General features: G+C 47.6%; 1 protein-coding gene across 3 annotated transcripts in view; it reads right to left on the minus strand.

Moving 5' to 3' along the window:
- Positions 1–1,399: 1,399 nt before the first annotated feature.
- Positions 1,400–18,586, minus strand: part of SPNS2 (SPNS lysolipid transporter 2, sphingosine-1-phosphate) — a 106,943-nt gene continuing 89,756 nt past the window's right edge. For 2 of the 3 annotated variants that reach the window (XR_004693984.2, XR_004693985.2), the window contains exons 13-14: positions 9,391–9,437; positions 1,400–4,894 (exon numbers count right to left, since the gene is read on the minus strand). Coding sequence is in view for 1 of the 3 variants with exons in the window: in XM_035139291.2 (XP_034995182.2) it covers positions 9,395–9,437 (43 nt within the window). In the remaining 2 variants the exon portion in view is untranslated. The remainder of the gene's footprint in view (positions 4,895–9,390; positions 9,438–18,586) is intronic. The other variant, XM_035139291.2, reaches the window with a different exon arrangement.

The raw sequence follows: 18,586 nt of genomic DNA on the forward strand, positions 1-18,586 counted from the left end.
CTGACCACATGGATTGCTGTTCTCCCAACCCTAAGACTGGACCTGACTTCAGATGCTGACCCTGCCTCCAGGCAAGTCCACCTCAGAGACTCTTCTGGTTTGCACCTCGTTGCTCAGCAACGAGATTATGACAACTGAACAGCTACAATCCCAAGTGTTCCCTGCAAAGAGGGATGGACAGGCTGATAAACCGCTCAGGAAATTGCAGCACCCTTAACAACATGCGGCTTCCAGAATTCTTTGGGGAAGTCCATGGCAGTCCAAAGTGATTTCGCTGTGCTTTAAATGAATGGCGTGTATCTGGCCAGAGGCAGAGAAGGTTTCTGGAGATGCTGCAGGCCTGGGTTTTGCTGTCCAGCAAGCCGACATGCCTCCACATTGCTTCCCGTTGCTGCCAGGCAGGTCGGGAGTTGGGGTGGTTGTGGTAGCAAAATGTATCCTGAGGTTGGAGGGATGGGGAACCGACCTGGGCCTTTTGAGGGAGATTGGTGCTTTGCCAGCAATACACTTCAGATAATCCAACACATGGCTCAGTCAGTAGAGCGTGAGCCTCTTAAACTTAGGGTTGTGGGTTAGAGCCCCACGTTGGCCAAACATATTACTGCATTTCAGGGGGTTGGACTAGATGACCCGCAGGGTCCCTTCCAACTCTATGATGCTATGTTGCCCTCAACAGATCGCCCCTAAGGGAATGTGTTGATTATGGGGGGGGGAGGGGGATGCACCACAGAATGCCTTCTTCATTTGCTCTCCTCGCAGTTCTGTTCAGCACCATTTCTGAGATGGGGTGGGCGGTTGTGGAAATCGCTGTCAAGGTTCCTGCAGTGGGTGTTCCCTGCCGTTCACGAGATATGTCAGAAGCCAGCTTAAGCGCATTATTAAAAGGCTATGCCCCCATTAAAAGCCCTCAGATATGACCTCGCTAACCCCCTCCCCCCGAAGCTCGCCTCTGAGCTGTGCCTTGTTATAAATTCTGCAAATTGGTTCTGCAAATGGAAGGGGGTGGCCGCAGCCTCTCGCAACTGGCAGCCCGTATGGGGGTTGTTCCTGCAGAGACTGTGTGTCAGGCAGCCGAATTGATTTGAGAGGATGAATTGTCCCTGCCTGGAAGCTTCAGGGAATTCTGCCATGCCTGGGCACATGTGCATTTGTCTGAAGATGCATGCAAGGTTCACCCTCCTAACATCTTTGCGCTGATAAAAACATGTGTGTACACACACACACACACACACACACACACACACACACACACACACACACATGTCAGTCCCTGACTTTCCCCGTTTGCAGGAGGCTTCTACTTGAATCTGCCTGAACACAAGTAGAACTGTCCGCACTATAACAAGTCATTTTAGCCCTAAGGCTAATCTATCTGTAGCTGGGAAAACAAAAGTCAGGGTGACAACACTAAGCGGTTTAGAGACCGATGATCTGATCCCAGCTATGGCAGCACAAAAAGGTAAGAAGAATCATAGAATCAGAACTGTAGAGTTGGTAGGGACCCTGACTGTCATCTAGTCCAACCCCCTGCAATCTCAACAAGAGTTATACTGGATCATATCAACAGCCCCATCTCTATATAAGCCATCCCAGACCCTGAGATCATCATCTGAGGCCCTTATCCATTTGCCTCCACAAGGGGTCCGGAGGGTGGCAACATGAGAACGGGTTTATTTCTGTGGTGGCTCCCCACTTATAGAATGTTCGCCCGGTGCCATCATTACTGAGAATTAAGGGCCGTTGCAGTGAGGGGAAAGGGGTCCCATGCTGAATCGCACCAGCAGAGCCCAGGAGAACCCAGACGGCAGCCCCTCCAATTTCCTTCCTAGTGGTGAGAGACCAGCAGTGCCTCCTATTTTCCCAAGACGCTGCTGTAGAGGTGGCATGGGGGGGGGCGCTGCCAAGGAGGTGGCAGACTCAGCTTTCAAGGACCACACCACAGGTGTTGCTGTCATTGCGGCGGCAGCAGGTGACATGTTCCTTAGAGGCCAGATCTGCTGCCCCTGTGAATCCCGCCGCCCGAGGCAGTTGCCTTGCTTTGCCTCCTGTGTGGGCCGGCCCTACTTGTTTGCAGCAAGTCTCTTCAGATCTCTACACAGGCATGGCTGTGAGCGCTGTTGGAGGAGAAGCACCCGCGGTTTCCTTCAAAGCCGCTGCCTCGCCTGGAACCCGCGTCTCCCGACAGGCAGCCGAACGAGAGATGAAAGCTGGCATGAAGTGTTTAAATAGCTTTATTTCTTAATTTACATAATGCATATATTTATATTTATTTCTTCTTATACTCTGAGATCCATAATCAACTTCATTGCTTTTTAAAATATAAAATAGCCATTTTTCAGTCTTATTTGTTTTTTTTTTTGTTTTTTTTTTGCTTCTGAAAGAAAATCAGAAAACTGGTTCGAGTCCTGCCTTGTATAACAAGAAAACGTACGTCACATTTCCATCCCTTTCACCATTTGCCAAAGCGGTTGTTTTTAGGTGTCTCTTTACAAGGAAAGAAATACGGGGGGGAAAGGATGGAGCAAATGACAAAAGCCCGGCTGCGAGAGGCGGGGTGAAAGGTGGAACATTTGAGGTGGTGGTGGGAGATGATGAGGGTGGAGGTCAAGATTACTTTCCCATCTTGCGTGGTGATGCTTCGACCTGATTTATGCTCTTGAGAGCGCACCTTTTTCTTAATGTAATTCTGTGGCTGAAATTCAGACCATGGTGATATCTTTCCCCTCCAGGCCCTGACAGCTACGTTCTCCCTGCCACCACACCATTCTCTCTGGCAAATAAGTTCAGCCTAAGCCCAGAGTTGGCCCATAGCTTTCCAATGCAAAAGTATAATAAACAGTAAACCTAGTTCCACTGTCTCTTAGCTTTGTATTTTTTAGGCCTCTTCTGGAGAGCAGCTTCCTATGTGCCTGTAACCCGCTCCAGGCTTTCTACATCCAAGTCAAGTAAACGTGTGAAGAGGGAACAAATGTCCTGCCGCTTTTCCTGTTTAGCTCCCTGCGCATTTCGGAGCCCTCGTCCTCGGGGGTTCATGCACAGAAGCGCCTCCCTGCTTCAGAAGTTTGCCCTCCGACATACCTGACTGGCGGTGTCTGTGTGTGCGTGGAGCTAGCGTGCTTGTCTCCACCACCCCACTCGGCTGCAGAAAGCTTGTAGCGCCAACAACAGGAAGTTGAAGGGACTGGCACTTCTATCAGGGATCTGTCATGGAGAATTGGCACCGTGTACCAATTGGGACCCAGGTGGCACTGTGGGTTAAACCACAGAGTCTAGGGCTCTGGCGGTTCGAATCCCTGCAACGGGGTGAGCTCCCGTTGCTCGGTTCCAGCTCCTGCCCACCTAGCAGTTTGAAAGTGCAAGTAGATAAATAGGGACCGCTCCGGCGGGAAGGTAAACGGCGGTTCCGTGCGCTGCTCTGGTTCGCCAGAAGCAGCTTTGTCATGCTGGCCACATGACCCGGAAGCTGTCTGCGGACAAACGCCGGCTCCCTCGGCCTATAGAGCGAGATGAGCGCCGCAACCCCAGAGTCGGACACGACTGGACCTGATGGTCAGGGGGCCCTTTACCTTTACCATGCAACTTAGCAGGCCTCTCGTCTTCCAAGGTGCTACAACCTTTCAGAAGAGCCTCGAACCCCCCCAGGAGTAACTACCCTCCTGGCCCTTGCTAGAGGTGGGAGGCAATATTCCTGACTATATGTGCATGCTCACTGGCAGGAGATGTTAAATCCAACACAGCAGAAATCGCCCCTGCTGCTAATCCTCATGTTCTTTCTGCTTCTCTGAATGAGTTGACAGGCGCTACTGGGAGCCAATCAGGTTCTTTCTGAAAACACATTTTTTGGGGGGAACAGCAGAGACTGGATCTGGTGGGATCACTGTGGCTCCGCCGCAGCCTGCCCTACTCCCTCCAAAGAGTTCTCCAGCATCGACCTCCTCCCATAGCATTTGACTCCAGCAGGAAACAGCGGTTCTTCTCCGCTCTGACCTGACCTTGACCCCAAAGCAGCAATTATCTCACATTCACTTGCATTTAAAGAAATGGACACTCCGGGCAGCTACATTTCTGACCCGGAGGACCATCAGTAGGTAGGTAACGTTCTCAGCTAAAGCTGCCTACGCCGCCTCTTTCCCTGTTGCTTCTCCCCACCCCTCAAAGGGCTTGAAATTACGCTTGGATTCCCCAGTAGAAAGTTAAACCACCAAATTCCTGGCCAAGAGCAAACCCTGCAGTGGCCTCGAGGTAGCTCCAGCAGCTTCCTGCTAGTGCAAAGAACACCTTTAAATTAAATATATATATGTATGTATGTATGTGAATTGCCCAGCCGCTCCAATCTTTTCGACCTTCTGGAGAAAGTGTCCTATGCAATGATTCAATAATACAAAACGGATCTTTGCTTTCACAACCCAAAACCGAGTCTCTTGCTTCTCCAACTAGGATGACACCTCTGGATGGAGACAAGAAGTGGTTGGCAAGAGCAGCAGTGTGTTCAATGGGGCAGGGAGTCTTCGCCGTTGACCCAAGGGAGCATCTTCATGGAGCTGAAAGCAAGCTGTACACCGTTCCTCCAAGTGACTTCTTTTGGGAAAGATGCCAGGCAGAAAGGTCCCTTCCCTCTGGAGCAGGGGAGACGGGAGTTCTTCTTTATGCAAGACCGCAAAAGCACAAGACTCCATGTCTGTTGAGATGTGCCCCGACGGACTCCCCCTCTCCTCTGGCTGATGAAACACCGTGTCGCTGTGTAATCGGTTCCCCGGGATACGTTTTCCACGGCTCCACGTTCCGGGAAGGGTGGATTGGCGGGGGGTGGGGGGCGTCTCCTGCAGGTGCTCGTTTTGGGGTTCGGCTGCCGCCGGAGCTCACAAAAGCTTTCCTTCATCATCCGGGATGTCAGCTGTGTGGAAGGGAACAAAGACAAGTTGTTAGCGTGGAAGAAAGGAGACACACAAGCTTTCACAGCAAGGGAGACAGTTGGATGTGTATTAGCTCGGACCGCTAGCGGGAATATGTATGGCCATAATCCAACAGGCTGCAGAACTGAGCCAGAAGAAAGGGAGGGAAGACAGGTTCAGTTGTTTTCTATGGAAGTCTGCTGCATCAGGCAAGTTGCTTGTTGGTAAAGACGGAAATGGGACGCGGGTGGTGCTGTGGGTTAAACCACAGAGCCCTAGGGCTTGCCGGTCAGAAGGTCAGTAGTTTGAATCCCCGTGACGGGGTGAGCTCCCATTGCTCGGTCCCAGCTCCTGCCAACCTAGCAGTTTGAAAGCACGTCAAAGTACAAGTAGATAAATAGGCAGGAAGGTAAACGGCGTTTCCATGTGCTGCTCTGGTTCGCCAGAAGCGGCTTTGTCATGCTGGCCACATGACCTGGAAGCTGCACGCTGGCTCCTTCGGCCAATAAAGCGAGATGAGTGCCGCAACCCCAGAGTCGTCCGCGACTGGACCTAATGGTCAGGGGTCCCTTTACCTTTATGTTCCTCGTGACGGCACCCGGCTGTAAGTGGTGGTAAGTCTTAGGCTTAATTTTCCTTTATGGCTGCTTCCGATACAAAGCAATTTTTTGGTACATGGATCTGTTCCGATTAGGCCATTATTAAATACACTACAATGCCAAAGTATTAAGTTCTGCTGATCTAGTCTGTTCTTGCAAAATTAAAGAGTGAATATGGCATTTTCTTCTAGCAATGAGTGACAACCTGTAATTAAGTTGTGACTCTCTCGATTTATTTGACAACAGTCACATCCTGTCTGTGCTGTGAGAGAGCTCAAGCTGGCAAACACTGGCATTCCCAGGTGGCCTCCCATCCAGGAACTGACTAGTCCCAGATCGGCTGAGCTTCAGTGAAGTGCCTACTTCTCCCCACAGCTATAGACTTATGTGATGTAAGACCAGACAAGGTTTTCTTCCTGGGCAAATCGCCAAGCGGTTTTTTACATGCAAACATATGCAATGGTTTGTTACATGCCCAAATATGCAATGGTTTGCTGCATGCAAAATATATGCAATGAAACTATTATTTAAGCGATACAGGTAAAGCCACATTTTGGGACTGGGATCAGCTGGAAGCAAGGGGGGCTCACCCAGTTTTGGAACCCCAGAGTGGGAAAAGCCATTGTGGACTTGGAGGTGGGGTTTTGGAGCAGGGAAATGGCAGAGGTTGGGGGAAAGTAAAAATGCCTGCTTCCACTTCTAGAGCCTAACTTGCTCCCTCCGAAGTGGCATTTTCTGTATTAAAAATGTAGGGGCTGTTGAGCTACTAATGCACTTGAAAAGCCTGTTTGCCTAATAATGTACCTAACGTGATTAAAAAAGACTAAAAGGACTGTCCAATGAATCCCTTGGTGTTCATACGATTAAATTTAATCGCAACTGTAAGAGCTACTTAATAGGATTGTGCAAAGACTCCTACTGGGATGGCCGGATTCCTTTTATGACTCCAGTAGATGCCCACTGCGGCCTTTCGCTGCTTCCTTCTAGGAATGCTCTGTTCAATTTAAGGCTCACTGAGGGGAGCCTACTCAAACCCGCTGCATTTCCAATGTATGGATAGAGGAGCAACTCAGTTCAGCATGCCTTTCAAGCCAAACAGCCCCCATTTCCTCATTCTGAAAAGAATATGCACAAACCAAAAGAGCCAATCCTTCAAAATTCGCACTCATCCGAATTTGTCAATGCCCTATCAAGCTTTACGGACACAAAGGCTTCTGCAGAAATATAATATGTAAGGAAAGAGGAGTATGATATTGTCCTAGATGATAAATATGTAATCTATAATGAAAAGGATAATGATAGAATTTTGGTGTAAAATTTAAAAGGTATAAACACGTTTAAGGTAGAAAGAAACAATGTTAAGATGATGATTATGAAATCGCCAAAGAGAGTATAAGATGAACCACAGTAAGGGGGGCTGAGGAGGTCAACCTACAATGTCAAAAAAGATGAATGGTTTTTCAACTATATATGTATGTTTTTGTTTTATTATTATTATTATGTTTAGATACTGTATATTCCTGCGTATAAGACTACTTTTTAACCCAGGAAAATATTCTCAAAAGTCGGGGGTTGTCTTATACGCCGGGTCGTATTTCATATACAGCGAGTATATCCCAAACTCTATATATTTTAACTGGAAAAGTTGGGGGTTGTCTTAGATGTCGTAATATACTATGTTAATGTTTTTATGTGTGTTTCTTGTTCTCTATTTTAGGTAATGCTGTGGGGGTTGGTGTGTTGGTGATGTATGTTTTGTTGTTATATGTCAAAAAATCAATAAGAATTATTTTTAAAAACAAACAAACAAAAGGCTTCTGCATTGTGGTTCCACAGGCTTCCTGGCTGCAAGGAAGCCTTAGGCGATGTGCATATTAATGGCTTAAAACACTGCAAGATACACACACACACACACACACACACACACACACACACACAGACCTCCAACTACCCTTCAAATGTCATTGTACACATTTCTACGGTCGGATGTGTTTCTGAGCCGCACTCAGTCAGCTGAGAGGCAGCATGGATATCTTCATATATGGCTTATGTTTTCAAAACAGATCGAAGCTGTTTTTAGGGTAAAGGCAAAGGTAAAGGGACCCCTGACCGTTAGGTCCAGTCGCGGACGACTCTGGGGTTGCAGCGCTCATCTCGCTTTACTGGCCGAGGGAGCCGGCGTGCAGCTTCCAGGTCATGTGGCCAGCATGACTAAGCCACTTCTGGCGAACCAGAGCAGCGCATAGAAACACTGTTTATCTTCCCGCCAGAGAAGATATTTATCTACCTATTTATCTACTTGCACTTATGTGCTTTCGAACTGCTAGGAGTAGGTTGGCAGGAGCAGGGACTGAACAACGGGAGCTCACCCTGTTGCAGAGATTTGACTTTCTGATCGGCAAGCCCTAGGGCTCTGTGGATTAACCCACAGCGTCCCCCGTGTCCCCCCAAATGCAACATTTCTCCAAACAACAACAACAACAACAACAAACCACCACCCTACAAGACAGATCTGGATTGTGGCTAATGTAATGTAATGCACACAAAGCTTCACAAACCAGGAGCAGGAGTAAACGCGAGTGTCTACCCAGGCTGTGGGCGTAGGCCTCCCTCTGCAGGCAATCACAGAACCATAGAACTGTAGAGCTGGAAGGGACCCCTGAGGGTCATCTAGTCCAACCCCTTGCAATGCAGGAATCACAGCTAAAGAATCGAGATGGCCATCCAACGTCTGTTTAAAAACCTCCAGTGAAGGTGAGTCCACCACCTCTGAAGGTGGTGTGTTCACTGTCAAACAGTTCTTACTGTCAGAAAGTTCTTCTTTCTGTCCAGAGGTGGAAAGATGAGGTGTACCAACGAAAGAAGAATGGAGGACTAAGATGATAAGACTATGCTGAAATGGCAAAACTTTCCGGGTAAGATCAGGCACCAAGACAAAGAAAAAATGTACTAGTGAATGGGGAACTTTTTAATAGATTATTTTAAAGAGCGCTGTAAAAATGTGGAAGCATTAGCAGGATTGTAGTAGCATTTATGAACTGAAGGTAGAATTATGAGGTGAAAAATAATTTGAAATTAAGTGGGAAAATAATTCAATGCAAGGAAAATAAAAGGGGGGGTGGAAACTGGGGGGGGAGTCAGTCAATGCAAATTTGGATTTGATATGTAAGCATATGAAAATTGTTATCAGAAAAAATATTCAAGATATGTAGATGGGGATGCGGGTGGCGCTGTGGTCTAAACCACTGAGCCTCTTGGGCTTGCCGATTGGAAGGTCGGCGGTTCGAATCCCTGCAACGGGGTGAGCTCCCATTGCTCGGTCCCTGCTCCTGCCAACCTAGCAGTTTGAAAGCACGTCAAAGTGCAAGTAGATAAATGGGTACTGCTCCGGCGGGAAGGTATACGGCGTTTCCGTGCGCTGCTCCGGTTCACCAGAAGCGGCTTAGTCATGCTGGCCACGTGACCCGGAAAAACTGTCTGCGGACAAACGTCGGCTCCCTCGGCCAGTAAAGCAAGATGAGCGCCGCAACCCCAGAGTCGTTCATGACTGGACTTAACTGTCAGGGGTCCTTTACCTTTTTTTTAAATAGATATATAGATATGAAAGTTGTTCTTTCTAAGGTTTTGTCACTCAATCCATGTTTATTAAGGCCAACAGCCAGCGCACTCCTAAGGTTTCGTCAGAATCTCCCCCCCTTGCATTTTGGATCCATTGGCTCTGGAGCAGCGGAAAACAAGCTTGCTCTCTCTTCCATGGGACAACCCTTCAGGTATTTGAAGATGCTCCCCTTCAACACATTTAGCTCCCCTTCAACATATCAGCCCAAAGGCCCGGCAACCACCTTCCAACCTGCACACACACACACAGAAGACGCACACATCTCTCTTGGTTTACTCACCGCCTTAGACTTTCACAGAGGCTGGAGGCATCATGAGTTGATTAACTCTGCAAAGAAAGAGGGGGAGGAAAGGTATCAGCAAGTGCCAAAACAACAACAACAACACACACAGAAACTTTACAGACACAGGCATCAAGAGCAGCCGTCACGGGATGCTCAACCAGCCAATGCTGAAGCCCATTGTCATTTTTTAACAAGTGAACCATTTGTGGAAGAGAAAGAGAAAACAGGCAAGTGGAAACGGCATCGCCGCGCAAGAGTCGCGCTGCTCCCACGCTGGGAGCAGTCAAAGACCCAAAAGCATAAACTCCCCAAAGGTTTCTGCAAGCGATGTCACCCCTTCTTCAGCTGGGGGAGATGGCGCATGTTGACAAGACATCTTTAGACGACTCCCTGCCTGTCATCCATCCGTCCCCTCTGGCAAAACAACATCTGCCCGTTTCCTGTCCTTTCCTCACTCCCCGTTATCTATTTGTGAGAAATGATAACAAGCACAGCGTGCCAAGCAGGGGTCTCGGATTACCGGCACAAGATATCAGAGGCAGGGTTGTGTGTGTGTGTGTTTAATAAAATGGCTATAACACTTTTCTAAAATAAAGAGAGAACAGAAGAGAAAAAAATCAGATGACAGGCCAGCGTACAGGAATAGAAAACAGAAAATCAAACCACCCACTCGATAAAATGGAAAACAAAACAAAAACAAGACGGCTTAGTATTAAAGTTAGAGAAAGCTAAAAGCTTTAAAAAACAACAACCCCAAAACTTCAAATTTTTAAAAAGACCACCACCACCACACATTTGGCACCCGGTCTAAAGCAATGCTGTCCTTGAGAAAGGCATTGCTTTAGACCAGTGTTTCCCAACCTTGTGCCTCCAGATGTTTTGGGACTACAACTCCCATCATCCCTAGCTAGCAAGACCAGTGGTCGGGAATGATGGGAATTGTAGTCCGAAAACAGCTGTAGGCACAAGGTTGGGAAACACTGCTTTAGACCGGGTGCCAAATGTGTGGTGAAGGGTCACAGATTCCCCTGCTTGGCTGTAAAGGAACAATTTGAGGGCCATAAGGCCTGCCTTGTACTCGGGGTGAACCTGATAAACACGCTCCAAATAGTAATAATAATAATCATATTCCCAAGCTTGGAAATATTGCCTGCTGCTCTTGTTACCCCAAGAGTGCCTGCTCTCACCCACCAGGGGCTTCTGAATGGTTCAGGCTTCCTGGGTTGGAACAGGGCTGCAGTGTGTCTCAGGCCATATCTCTGCCTTATAGGGAACCTCAGGCTCAGGGGCAAAATATGGCCCCCAGGCCCCTCTGACCGGCCCTTGGGAACTCTTGTCAAGTGCTTCTGCATGGTCAAATGTCACCTTTGACCGCAAAGGTGCTTCTCAGTTGTCTGGATGAAGGATTCAGAGATGTGCTCTTCCTTTTGCGTGGTCCTAATGAACACAGTTTCCTATACAATACAACCCATTGCCCCACCCACCAGTAGTGTGCCATCCCCAAGCCAAAAAAAAAAAAAGCCCTTTCCCATTATAGAATTAAAACTTCATTGAAAGCAGCTCGGACCGTTTACCTGAGGGCCCCTGCTATAGCTCCACGTGGGATGCCTTATTTAAGTCGCTTTGAGTTTAATTTAAAAAGCGACGAATCAGTGCAGTAAATAACTAAAGTAAACCTACTGGGAACAGATCTCCTTTATAAACAGCCCTCCCAAACAAATCTATTTTTCTTGAGATTGCAAATCTTTTTGTTCCTTAAAGAGGGGGAGGCAGCGACATCCTTTTTGGCTGATTTCTGTAGGAAATAAGCTTCTATTGTTTTCTTTAAAAAAAAAGTAGCAGAAAAGTAGAGAAAAATGAGATATTGGAATTCGGAAAAGCTCTTTGTCTGCTGTTGCCTTCTGCAGGGTTTTTTGCTTTGCTTTTGGAAAACATCCCTGTCCTGTTGCATGCTCCTCACTCACTATAATATAGCTTGCTACTTGCAGGAATCCGGAATGCTTAGTCCAGGACGGACTAAAACTCATTCTACAACCTTTGCAAACTTCTACAATTAAGGGGGATTTGCAGCAGTTGCTATTTTATTCTAGGTTACCTGCTCCAAAATGAGTCATTCAATTATTTCTAAAGCAGGCATCCCCAAACTTCGGCCCTCCAGATGTTTTGGACTGCCAATTCCCATCTTCCCCGACCACTGGTCCTGTTAGCTAGGGATCATGGGAGTTGTAGGCCAAAACATCTGGAGGGCCACAGTTTGGGGATGCCTGTTCTAAAGCTATGTTAAAAAGGGATCTAATTTTATGTCCTGCAAGCTTTCCTGGAGAACCCTCAGGGCGTCTTGGCGCTTCTATGCCCCTTCTGGTAAACCGCTGGTTTCAGCGGAATGCTGCAATTCCCCCCATATGTCCCCAGCCTGCATTTTGACTCTTCCATGTGTCACCTCCTGGCGTTGTCTTACTTTCTACGGCACTGGGAAGAAAGCCAAAAGCAGCATCACGTTCATGGTACGAACTTCAGGTGAGCCCTGGCCCAGGGATGGGAAGCGTCCCTTTGCCATTTTTAAAAGTCCTCAGGAAAATTCACCAGCATTTTAGTGCAAATTTCTCCCATGCGCATTTTTGTACTCAATTCTGCCAAATATAGGAATTTTTTGCAATGCATTGTCCTGCAACATAATACATTTTGTGCTTTACTTCCATTCATATATGCATTTTAAAACGCACACTTATGTGCATGCGTTTTTTAAATGCATTTAAAAAAAACAGGATTAATTTAGGGGCGGGGAATCTGTGGCTCGCCACGAGTTTTTGGACTCCAAATCCCAGCAGCAAGGCTAATGGTCAGGGATGATGGGCTTTGGAGTCCAGCATCATTGGAAGGCTACCCCTGATCTCCCCAATGAATCTGGCAAACGTTACAGCCCAAGAAAAGCAAAATCTGACCTTTGAGTGGGTTTGGGAAAAGGAGGAAAAGGCCCGGGCTGAGCGAGCTAAAAATATTCCATCTAGTTACATATTGCTTGATAGGCAACGACAGTGACTCCAAGCCTTTAAGGGAGCTGGCTGTGCTTTAGGAACCAAAGGCCAGTTTGCTCAAAGGAAAGTCACAACCGATTAGGCCACTTGAAAACGCTAGTGCCAGAATGAGAGAGGATGCTGTTCGAGAACAGATCTGGAAGACTTGTGTGTTGAAGGCCAGCCAGGGGATTGGACATATTAATGGAGGATAAGAGGACCTTACCAGCAGTCATTTGTTATGAAGGGATAGACAGAATAGTGTGGTCAGTGGCGGAGCTTCATGCTCTGGCACCAGGGGCGGGGCTGGCGCCCGTTCTGGGGGCGGGACGCACATTCCGGGAGTGGGGCACGCCTCCCGGAGGGCCGTGGCGCACGTTCTGGGGGCGTGACACGTGTTCCGGGGGCGGGGTGGGCACCCGCAATGGTGCCCCTTGGAGCCTGCCGCTCGGGGCGGCCCGCCCCTACCGCCCCTACCTTCCTACGACCCTGAGTGTGGCCACACCCTCGACTTTACGGAGTTTTATTTGAAGGAGTCCTTTATTTCCAATTCAAGCATGGGTTATTAAATTGGCGTGTGCACAGTTAAGATTAACTGCAGTTTAGCATTCAGATGCAACACTAAACAGCAGTCAATCAAAAACGGAAGTGAGAGCTTCCCGACTCATGGCCATGCTGGAGGAGTCAAGGCGAGCGCATAGGTCCAAGGCTTGCCTTGGCTCATTCCAAATAACTGGTTGTGTTTGAGTGCTACACTAAACAACAGTTCATCACGTCATCCAAATGCAGCCAGCTACTCAGCCCTGCTCCGTCTCTTTCTGCCACTGTGATCTCCAATGCTTCTCTCAAGGTTTTTTTACCTTCCTGGCCTGTTTTGCTTCAAAAATTTGAAGTGGAGAGGGATTCAGGTCTGCCGTCTAGCTCTACAGTAGCTCCTTTTCCTTCTAGAGGAAAACTCGGGAGGATAAAAGCCAGCATTAAAAAAGAGAACAAAATCAATAGCGTTCCCTTCTCTCTTCTTCCCCAGGCAACAAAGCGTCAAGGGCTCTTTGTTAAGCAAACCAAGTGTCAAGTGTTAAGCAACCAAGTGTCGAGACAGAGATAAAACTCCAAAGGATAAACCTGGCCTACACTTTCAGCAATTAGGACTGAAGCTGAAAGCTTGCCATTCCCCTCCTTTTAACAGCAAATTTGCATACGGACAACCTATATACCACACACCTGCAAGAAAGTTGTTGGGAGTCATAGTCCGAGGCTAGATAGCTCAGTCAGTAGACCATGAGACTCTTAATTTCAGGGCTGTGGGTTCGAGCCCCACGTTGGGTGGAGGAATTCCTGCATAACAGCTTTCAACAAGCGGAGAGCTGCCATTTTGCATGGAGGAGCAGCCCTTACCATGAACCCCTTCTGACCTGTAGTGGCACAATGCAAGACACACATCCAAGGGAACTAGTCCCTGGAGTCCTAAACCATCAATGGCTACCCCAGTCCTGTGATGAGCGCTTCTCATCTTGCACAGCCTAACTCGTTGCAAAACAAAGATCTCCCACCTGCCCTAATCATTTTCAAAGGATGCACTTGTCATCGCTCCTCCACACTTGTAAAAGCTGCTAAAAGCCTGCCAATATTTCTGCCACATAGGAATATTCAGAAACACACTGAGGGGGGGGGGATGTGCGCTTGCAACTGCTTTTGAAGCTGTTGTGGCACATTTTGGTACATTGCAAATATAAAATATTTGGCAGTTTACTTTCCTGGGTGACACCAGATTAAATGCAAAGAACTCAAGAACGGGGACAAATCAGCCTGTTGTCTGAGCTTGAGATGGACCCTTGTCTCCTGATTTCTGTGAAAATGAGTGTTGCATATGGTACATAACCCACAAAAGGTTGGGGGTCGCTGGCATGGAACATCTCAAGGCAACTTTAGACAGCTCTGATCATAGCTGGACATTTTAAGCATTTGCCCCAGGTATGTTCCATAGAGCACCAGCTCTATACTTCATTTACATACATCAATACCTAAAAAAACCCAACACTTCAGGACTTTTCAAATACCACTTCAAAACTTAAAAGACTGTTTCGATACCACTTGTCTTTGTTTTAATGGCAGCTGGAAGATTTTTAGCTGATAAGGCTGCTTAACAAAGATTTCAAAGTTTCTGCTTTATGTGTGATTTTTATACTGAATTTGTCTACATTATTCCGTGTTACACTTTTATTTCTATTTTAAACCTAATTGCTGTATAACAGTTAATACCAGTGAACTACCGTAATACCAGTGTGCTGGAAGAAGCAAAGATCACCGGTGTTGAAGCAATGATTTTTCAACATCAACTTCATTGGACTGGTCATGTTGTGCGGATGCCTGATGATAGTCTTCCAAAGCAACTACTCTATTCCAAACTTAAGAATGGAAAGCGTAATGCTGGTGGTCAACAAAAGAGGTTTAAAGACTGCCTCAAGGCAAATCTTTAAAAAATCTAGTATAAACACTGACAATTGGGAAACACTTGCTTGCGAGTGCTCCAATTGGAGAACAGCCTTGACCAGTGGTACAGGGATCCCTCACATTTCCCTCCGGAGGGACGGAGAGTCCATTCCCCCCCCCCCGACGCTGCCATGCCGTGCCTTCTGCTTCTCGCCCTCTGCCAGGCACAGCAGGCCATTGGAGGGGGCGGCCTGACGGACGGGGATGCTGCCAGCTGTGCTCCGCCTCTGCCTGCTCTGCCGAAACGGCTGCACGCCACTGCCGTCCAGGGAGCCCTGGCTGCCGCACCGATGGGAGGCTCGCGGCCAGCTTCCCCACGACGGTGCCTGCAGCCCGAGAAGAGGTGGGCGAGGGTGGCGCTGCCGGCGGGGCACTGCAACTCGAGCCGGCGTGCAGGGGAAGGCTGTCTGGCGGGCGCAGCGCCCCCTGGCGCATTGCGCCACCCAGCCTTGCCTTAGGGCCGGCCCTGGCCTTGACCAAAGGTGTCATGGGCTTTGAAGACACTCGAACTCAGGACGTAAGGGAGAAACGTGCTAAGAGGAAGGCACATTTGGCAAATTCACACCATGATCAACTCCCACCCAGTAACCAATGTCCCCACTATGAAAGGGCGTGTGGATCCAGAATTGGCCTCCACAGTCATTTACGGACTCATTGTTAAAACCATGTTTTATGAAAGACAATCTTACTCGGCTACAAGTGATCACAGGAGGAGGAGGAGGAGAAGAAGAAGAAGAAGAAGAAGAAGAAGAAGAAGAAGAAGAAGAAGAAGAAGAAGAAGAAGAAGAAGAAGAAGAAGAAGAAGAAGAAGAAGAAGAAGAAGAAGAAGCAGCAGCAGCAGCAGCTGGCAGGCAAATGCAAGTACAGTAACACCTTAACTCAGGCATCCCCAAACTGCGGCCCTCCAGATGTTTTGGCCTACAACTCCCATGATCCCTAGCTAACAGGACCAGTGGCTGGGGAAGATGGGAATTGTAGTCCAAAACATCTGGAGGGCTGAAGTTTGGGGATGCCTGCCTTAACCTCTCTATAATTGGAAGTGTGTGTGAGAGAGAAAGAGAAAGACAGAGAAAAACAGGGAGAGCATCTATCTTTTCATCCACTTGTCAAGCACTCTTATTATAACTGTGATTATAGGGCAGTCAAGAGGTCTTAAGGGACGCGCCATCTTAACCCTAGGATTTTGAAACAAGCAGCCTTCCAAGCTCCAACCTGTGCTTGCCAACGTGTGCTAATAATGCGACGCCCAGATTAATTCCTTAGCGAAGCCTGCGACCTTCGACCCCTTGTGTCCCGGCCTCGCTTATGATAAATGGGTTTAATCTAAAAGCTTATGTGCTGGAACCTATGATCAACGAATAGGTCCGCCAACCACTTACATGCAGCCTTTCTCCAGGCTTGCCATTGGTGGGATAAATCAGGGTCTTGCTCTGAATCCATTTGGTGAATACAAAGATCGACAAATGATTCTGATTTCCAGGTAGGAATTTTAGACACAGAGGGGGCTTTCTGGAAGATAACTGCTGTTATTGGCTACACTGCTCTCTCTTTTTTGCTGACAATTCTTATCAGATTTACGGGTGAAGTAAAATATCTGCTTTTACTATCTATATTCTTTGTACTGGCAAAACGGTCGGCACTGAGGAGGAGGAGGAGGAGGAGGAAGAGGAGGAGGAGGAGGAGAAGGCAGTGCTACTGATCCCCTGAGGAGAATGCTGTTGCAAGTGGGTATGAAGGCCGAGGGCGGCAGGAGGTGGTTCTTGCTGTTCTTGCTTGAGAACGACCAGCAGCACTCTGGGTACAAGTGTTAACTTTCCAAAGTACTCAAATCCACTGCCTTGCTGGAATAAATTAAAAGAAAACGGGTACTTTACAGCTACAATTCCAGTGTCCATGACTACTGCTGCGAAGGTCATTGAGGAGTTTCCGCGTTCTCTAGCAAAGAGTGTCTGTGCAAAGGAGGGTGGGAGAGTTCCCTCTTGTAAGTCTTTGGTGGCAGTTTGGGCAGCAGGGGGCTGGAGTTGTGGCGTGGTGGGACCGGAGATGTGTGAAGGAGATGCATCTTATAAGAGAGCTCAAATTGACAGTGGCAAGCATAAAAAGAGGTTCTTTGTAAACAGAAAAAATTGTAGCCCCTCAGGCACCTTCTCTGTGATTGGCTGGGAGGCCAGGGTCCCAGTTTGTAAGTCAATCAAACGGTGCAAAGAAGGACCTGACAGTTGTTCTGAGCAAGAGAGAGACTTGAAAGAAGCATGCAAAAGTCAAAACAATTATAGCAAATACTGGTAACACAAGGAATATGCATCAGCATCTTCTGGTGATGAAGTTCTCCAACCAGGAAAAGTTTAAAAAATGCCCATATTAGCGGAAAGTTTGCATAAAAATGAAACAATATAGAAAAATAACTTACAAAAATGCTATTTTTGCACTTGCAAAAATATGTACAGTACATTAGTCCAAACTATACACAAAAATATGCTTATTAGGAGAAATTCACACTAAAATTCTACGAATTCTTATGAGAATTTTTTTTTTAAGCATCAAAAATTGCTGCAGAAATGTGGTGAACTACCGGTAATTATTGGAAAAATGAAAAACGGAGAGAAGCAAAATGGGAGGATCCTTCCACCCCCAATGCAGGGCGATTGCCTGCTGAATAATACCTCCTAGGCCAGTCAGAATGGAAAGAGGAAGGATGTCAGAAAGGAGACAGAAAATAAAAATAGACAGGTTGGTACCAGAGCGTCTCTCTAGAGAGAACGCACAGAGGGCAGAGTTTGGATGCCTCTGGTTTTCAGAAACAAAATCAGCCGGAAGACTCCTCAGAAGACCCAGCCTGGACTAGATAGCACTGAGGATCTACCTGGCTGAGATCAAGGAACGAATCTACCACAAAAACTTTAATCTGCCCATTGCCAAGAAGGGGCTGGAGCATGTGATCACAGGGACATAAGGAGATCCTGCTGGATGAGCCCATCAAACACAGCGTCTTGTTTTCACAGAGGCGAGCCAGATGCCTACAAGAGCCTGGCAAAAAGGATGTTCTTAGGTTGGGGGGGGGAGGGAGAAAACGAAACTTCTGAGTCCAGAATCAAGCACGCAGACTGGTCAGGCAAAGGGGGAATGCCAGATATTTTAGCTGCTTGCATAATTTCAGTTTGATATTTGAGCTCCTTCAAGGCGAAGTGGTAAACACAGAACACCCCCTTTCTGGACCCTGTAACCAGCAGTCACGTCAAGAAATCCTTGGCAAACGCCAATTCCTGACTGCAGAGCCAGCCAGAAAGGCATTTGGCAATGACATCTGTGAGTTACATTTTAGGGTTGCAGTTCTCTGATTCAGGAGCCCGCAAATAAGGACTCTTCAAGGAACCATTGGAAGCTGGCCACAAGTCTCCCCCCAAACCCGCTCCCCACGCAACTTGCTAACACATGCTACGCTCCTTAAATCTCATAAGGAGATTATCATCTCGCTCCTTCCAGGAGAAACATTGCTGAAGGAATCATGGTGCAGTCTGATGGCAAATACCTGCATTAAAATTTGCATATTCTTATCGGCATGTCTTGATGACTCTGGGAAATTAACAAGGCCGGGCCCGGCTGAGGTCCCACCAACACTGCACTTTTTGCAGCTGCCTTGTAAGTAAAGGTTTTTCTTTGGAAGTTTATAAGCAGCTCAAAAGAAATAC

The sequence above is a fragment of the Zootoca vivipara genome, chromosome 15 (genome assembly GCF_963506605.1).
Source record: "Zootoca vivipara chromosome 15, rZooViv1.1, whole genome shotgun sequence".
Lineage (NCBI taxonomy): Eukaryota > Metazoa > Chordata > Lepidosauria > Squamata > Lacertidae > Zootoca > Zootoca vivipara.